Source organism: Molossus molossus, unplaced genomic scaffold, assembly GCF_014108415.1.
Source record: "Molossus molossus isolate mMolMol1 unplaced genomic scaffold, mMolMol1.p scaffold_m16_p_13, whole genome shotgun sequence".
NCBI lineage: Eukaryota > Metazoa > Chordata > Mammalia > Chiroptera > Molossidae > Molossus > Molossus molossus.
Window position 1 is genome coordinate 5,387,414 of NW_023425348.1, and position 6,000 is coordinate 5,393,413.

A 6,000-nucleotide genomic window follows, 5' to 3' on the forward strand; every position below is an offset into this window, starting at 1 on the left:
GCCCCGGCTGGGGCGTGGGGCGTGGGGCGTGGGGCGTGGACGGCAGCAGTCAGTGGCAAGGGCCAGCCTCTTGGCCAGGCCTGGATTCATCTGAGGCCCTGTGTGGTGACAGAAAGTTTAGTTTTTCCAGAAACAGAATGGCCTGATTATAAAAGTTTTCATGTGACCTGTGTGCACATGCAGTGACTTAGAGGAGGAAGAGGGGAAGGGGGAGGGGGGAGGGAGAAGGGGGAGGGGAGGGGGAAGGGGGAGGGGAAGGGGAAAAGGGGAGGGGGAGGGGAAGAGGGGAGGGGGAAGGGGGGAGGGGGAAGGGGGAGGGGAGGGGGAAGAGGGGAGGGGAGGGGGAAGAGGGGACGGAGAAGAGGAGGGGGCAGAGGGGGAGGGGGCGGAGGGGGAGGGGGCAGAGGGGGAGAAGGGGGAGGAGGCGGAGGGGGAGGGGGAAGAGAGCAACTTGCATCCTGGCCTGCAGGAGTCGCCTTGGAGGAGCGCTGGCAGCGCGGGGGCGGGGCAGGGACGGCTCCCCGGACGTCGCCATGCCTTGTAGGCGCTGTCTTAGGCACTGTCTTACTTACACGAGGGTTCTGTGAGACTAACCAAGCAGATGGGTTCCAGTGAGCACCATTTCTCGAGAAGCAAGCTAAGGAAACTGAGAACGAGATTGTAGGCGGGCTCCTCCTCCCTTAAGATGCACAGACACCCACTCTGGGTTTCCAGATTTTTTATTTTAAACTTAATCTCTCAGACTCCTAGGGAAATTATCTCCAGATCTGTCGGAAAGTAATTTAAAAGTAAAATTTGAAGCTACACGAAGGTAGAAGACAGTAGAAACAACCTCAGGCTAGAAAAGATCCAGTCTAGTCCTGGTTTCGACTTGTTTGAACTCGGTTCGCTCTCTCTGCCCGTTTTCGTGTCTGTAAAAAATGAGATAGATTTAGATGAACAGTGACATCTATTTGAACATTAAGATATTGTGCAGGTAGAAGAATCTTAACTCACTCCTGAAACAAGGCAGATGCACCAAAAACAATAGTTCGGCTGACTGTACATGGAAGGAGTTGATGAAAATCTTGGGAATGGTAGGTTGGCCCAGGGGATGTAGGACTTCGGATGGAATTTGAACTTATTCTGGAGCAATGAATAGTCAAGGGGACACTTTTGAGACACAGGGATGCAGTAAATACGGTTTTGAAAGTTTAAGGGAATATGGTAATCAGAGTTTTGAAAGACTGCCCAAACAGCAGTTGGTAGGATGAATTAGAAAAGGGAGAAATTGTGTCGTTTAGGTGAGTGACAGATAATGACAGCCTAAGTCAACAGTGGCAGTGAGTGGAAAGATTGAAGAGATCTGTGTAGCATGGAGCGTGTACTTAAGTTTGGCATTGCTCAAAATTTTGCAGCCCTTGCCTCCAGAATATGATGGCAAGTCACCTTGTAAAACCTGATACTAGAAATTGCAAGAGACCAAGAGAGTTGGAGGTAATCTATATACTCTCACAGCCATAATATTTTATTTTATATACATCTCAAATTTCTTCCTTTTAAGAAAGTTCTATTGATAAATGGAATTTAAGTTTTCATGTTCCCAGAGCTGGGATTGTCCCAGCAGGGACTATATTGACTTCAGCTGCTTTTTTACCAAGTATATGGGAAAGCCTCCAAGAAACTATTGGGAGATTTCTTTGCGGTAATTTGTATCTGGAGACACAAGTGGGTTTATATCTTTATGATATCTTTAAGTTATTATTTTGCTGTAATAAGTAGGATACCGAGGTACTGGAGTTGCTATTCTTTTAAAATAAGAACACTGTATTCTGCCTTTCTTCACTACCATCTCCACCCATTAATATTTGCATTTGGGACTCCCTTAAAGACTGTAATGTTGCAAAATATTTGGAAGCATTTAGCTATTGTCTAAATGAAAGTTTTGCTATATTGCTATGGAAACATGTACTGGTTCAAGATGCTTTTCATCAGGCGGTTAACAACATATTCAAAGCCTAATAAAAAAGTCAAAATAAAATTTAGTATGTTGAACAAGGTGCTTGTTGGGACTAAAAGTTTCCCTGGTAATAAAATTTCAAATGGCTAGTTAGGACACAAGAACATATCATTTCTAGCATGTTTGCTTTTTTTCTGAAAGATGTTTTATTTGCTTTTAAAAGTTTTAAAAATAGTTTTATTGATATTTTGGAGAGAGAGAGAAACGTTGATGTAAGACAGAAACATTGATTGGCTGCCTTCTGTATGCACCATACTGGGGATTGAGCTCGAAACCTGGGCATGTGCCCTGACCAGGAATCGAACCTCTCAGTCCATGGGATGATACTCAGTCCACTGAGCCACCCTGGCTGGGCATTAAAAATAGAATGTATGTTTCTTAAGGATGTTATTGACTGTTTACCTATTTTCTTTTACTTTCTTGTATTAGCCTCAAATGCCAGATAGTCCGCAACTGTCCTCTACTGCAAAATCAGATTCCTCTTTCTCTGAAAGCTCTGGACTATTTTATAAAGATGAAGCTCTGGAGAAAGATTTGAATGGTGATGTAGAAAATTCTTCTATATATATACATACACACACACACACACACACACACATGTTTATTTTTATAATAGAGAAGTTTTGTTATATTTTATAAATTAACTCAGTGATTTTTTATAGATATGAGCAAGGAAATTAATCTAATGTTGTCGACATATGCAAAGATCTTAAGGTAAGTACTTACAATGTATTCTCTTGAGTCTTTATTTTTCTTCAGGAAACCCCATAATGAGAACTTTATGTTCAGTGGTTGCAGTACCTGTTCAGTTACTATAATTTTGGAATTTAAAAAAATTCTACCTCAATTTCTTATAAGTTAGTTTGTTGTTTTCAAAGAATAATTTCAACATTTTCACTAAGTATCCTTTGTTTTACTAATACCGCAACAAATACTAGGCTGGATATATTTTGGTCTTTAGTGATATAACATTTAAAATATTATGATAGCCCTGGCCGGTTTGGCTCAGCGGTTAGAGCGTCGGCCTGCGGTCCGGAGAGACCCGGGTTCGGTTCCCGCTAAGGGCACGTACCTTGTTTGCAGTTTGTCCCCGGCCCTGGTTGGGTCGTGTGGATGGCAACCACTCGATGTGTCGCTTTCACGTCGATGTTTCTCTCTCTCTCTCCCTCCCACTCTATCTGAACAAAATATCGAAAAATGTCCTCGGGTGAGGATTAAAATATTATGATAAAACCTTTTTCAGATTGCTACCATTTGGTAAAGTTAATGGTAATAGAGTGATATTAAAGATAAAATATATATGTTTGTGAAATATTTAAATATTATCCATATATATTTGAAGGCTGAATTTTAATGTTTTATTAACCTGAGATTATCATGTTTCATAAGGTGTTTTTTAAAACTACTAGACAGCCCTGGCCGGTTTGGCTCAGCGGTTGGAGCATCGGCCTGCGGACCAGAGAGTCCCGGGTTCAGTTCCTGCTAGGGGCATGTACCAAAAAAACAAACAAACAAACAAAAAACTACTAGACAGTCATTTTATTTGAATACTGGTTGTGTGGTTATTAAAATAATGCATAGTCATGCACCACATAATGGTGTTTTACTCAATAACAAATCACATTTATGACAATGGTCCCATAAGATTCTAATGGAACAGAACTTCCTGTGAGAAATGGAAGGATATGTGACTCAGGAGGAATTTTCGTTTCCTCTGTTGGGATCAGTATCTTTGGAGCTTGGCCATAGATTCCCTCTCACTCACAGAACCTCAATTTAAAAAAATAGGTCAGTCAATCATTTATTTACTGACCTATTTGATTTGAGAGAGAGAGAAAGATCAATTTGTTGTTCCACTTGTGCATTCATTGGTATGTGCCCTGTCTGGAGATTGAACTCACAACCTTGGCCTATCCGGATGATGCTCTAACCAACTGAGCAACTGGGCCAGGGCCATGGAACCTCAATTCTGAGTGTACAGATTACATTCCAATCAGTCAGGCACTGACTTGATTCAGCACAGAGGAGCCTGTACCCCCAGAGCTACATATTCATAGGATGCTATAGCCCTCCCAGATGTAGGTGGATAGTTTTCAGAGTACTTGGCTATAAATTCTTTGTTGAGGACCTAAGATCCTGTAAAACAACACAGTTCTGAAGGAACTGTCTTGAATATTAAGGGCCACTGCCACTTTAGTAAAAGCTGTCTGTGGTAGTGTGGAGGCAGCCTGTCCCCATACTTCAGAAATATTTTCAGGTTGTAATGATACAAAATATAGACAAACTTTGTCTTCCATCAGTTCAATGCCAGAGAGAACCCTTTATGCCAGAAAAGGTCAATGGAAAAAAAGAAGAAAATTTCCAGAGTCACAATGTTGAGTTCTCAGTTCTATACCCTCTCCATGTTAAATACCCTCTTAAAAAAAAACAAAACATCAAGTTCCTTAATATGATCACTGCTTCAACTTGCAATAGGCAAACCACATTGTCTTGACTACCCTATTTTTTTTTTCCATCTTGATTTTTTAAATACATATTTTTTGTGTTAATTATCACCGGAGGATATTTTTCCATTGCTTTTTTAGACAGAATGGAAGGGAGGGAGGAAGGGGAGTGGGGGGTGGGGGGAGAAGGAAACATCTATGTGAAAGAGGCACATCAATTGGTTGCCTCCCGGTCTACCAGGGCCGGGGATAGAATCTGCATCCCAGGGGGATGAAACCTGCAACCCAGACAGGTGCCCTTGACAGAGAATCAAACCCTAGACCCTTCAGTATGAAGGCTGACGCTCTTAACTGCTGAGCAAAATCAGCCAGGGCCATCTTGATTTTTTATTCCTATTGATCCTCAGGCCACCTTTCACTTGCTCCTGATAGTAACTGTTATGGTGATTTACACCCAGCCAGTTTCTCCTTGATATTTCTGTCAATCCAGCCCACATTCCTGTTCATGGAGCAGCATTGACAGCTTCCATGTTGTAGTTATGACCCTGTCAGTAGGAAGCAGGGGGTAGGGTTTGTGGGATAGTGTTTATAAAGTTTATATTAATGTGTGCAGTAATGTCCTAGGCCCTCAAATTCACTTACCACTCACTCACTTCTCACTCACTGACTCAACCAGAACAACTTTCAGTTCTGCAAACTCCATTTGTGGTAAGTGCCCTATACAGGTATACTATTTTAAAATCTTTTATACTGTATATTTACTGTACCATTTTATGTTAGATAAATATTTACCTTTATGTTACAATTGCCTACAGTATTCAATACAGTAATATGCTGTATAGGCTTATCGCCTAGGAGCAGCAGACTGTCTACCATACAGCCTAAGTATGTAGTAGGCTATATACCATCTAGGTTTGTGTAAGTGTATTCTGTGATGTTAGCACAGCGGTCAAATGGCCTGATGACACATTTCTCCAAACATATCCCCATCACTGAGCAAAGCATGACTGCATATAGTTTGACATTAGAATTATAATGTATAAGACACATATTCTGCTGTGTCAGGAGAATTTGAGTAGTCAAAAATATTGTGAGACTAATTTAACTGTTACTGAAGAGTATAAATTACTGAAGCTGATACACAAAGATATTTAAATGAAATAGCTAACAAATATAATATAATAAAGAACATTACTAGGGTAGTGTGTTTTGATGTTACAACTATGTAGTTTAACAAACCTTTTTTCCTCCATTAGTGAGAGAGCAGCAGTAGATGCATCTTATATTGACGAGATAGATGGACTCTTCAAAGAAGCCAATACTATTGAAAACTTTCTAATACAAAAAAGAGAGCTCCTGAGACAGAGGTTTACAGTGATTGCAAATACACTGCACAGATAAAATTGTGTACTTAAAACAAGCTGTGAATTTAAACCCATTGTTGTTGTAAAGAAAGAATGACATTTATGCTCTGAAAGCTCTCTAGTTGTTAAAAAAATGTATACCTTAAATATAGATGGAGAAACTACTTGACTTTCTTTCTAGATTTAAAAGGGA

The 6,000-nt window shown here is 40.7% G+C and overlaps 1 protein-coding gene across 1 annotated transcript; it reads left to right on the forward strand.

Moving 5' to 3' along the window:
* The first annotated feature begins 1,393 nt into the window (after window positions 1-1,393).
* TEX12 (testis expressed 12) lies at window positions 1,394-6,000 on the forward strand. Its single transcript, XM_036260104.1, has 4 exons — window positions 1,394-1,476; window positions 2,429-2,540; window positions 2,662-2,713; window positions 5,700-6,000. The coding sequence occupies exons 1-4, from the start codon at window positions 1,414-1,416 to the stop codon at window positions 5,842-5,844; spliced, it is 372 nt and encodes a 123-aa protein (XP_036115997.1). The 5' UTR covers window positions 1,394-1,413; the 3' UTR covers window positions 5,845-6,000.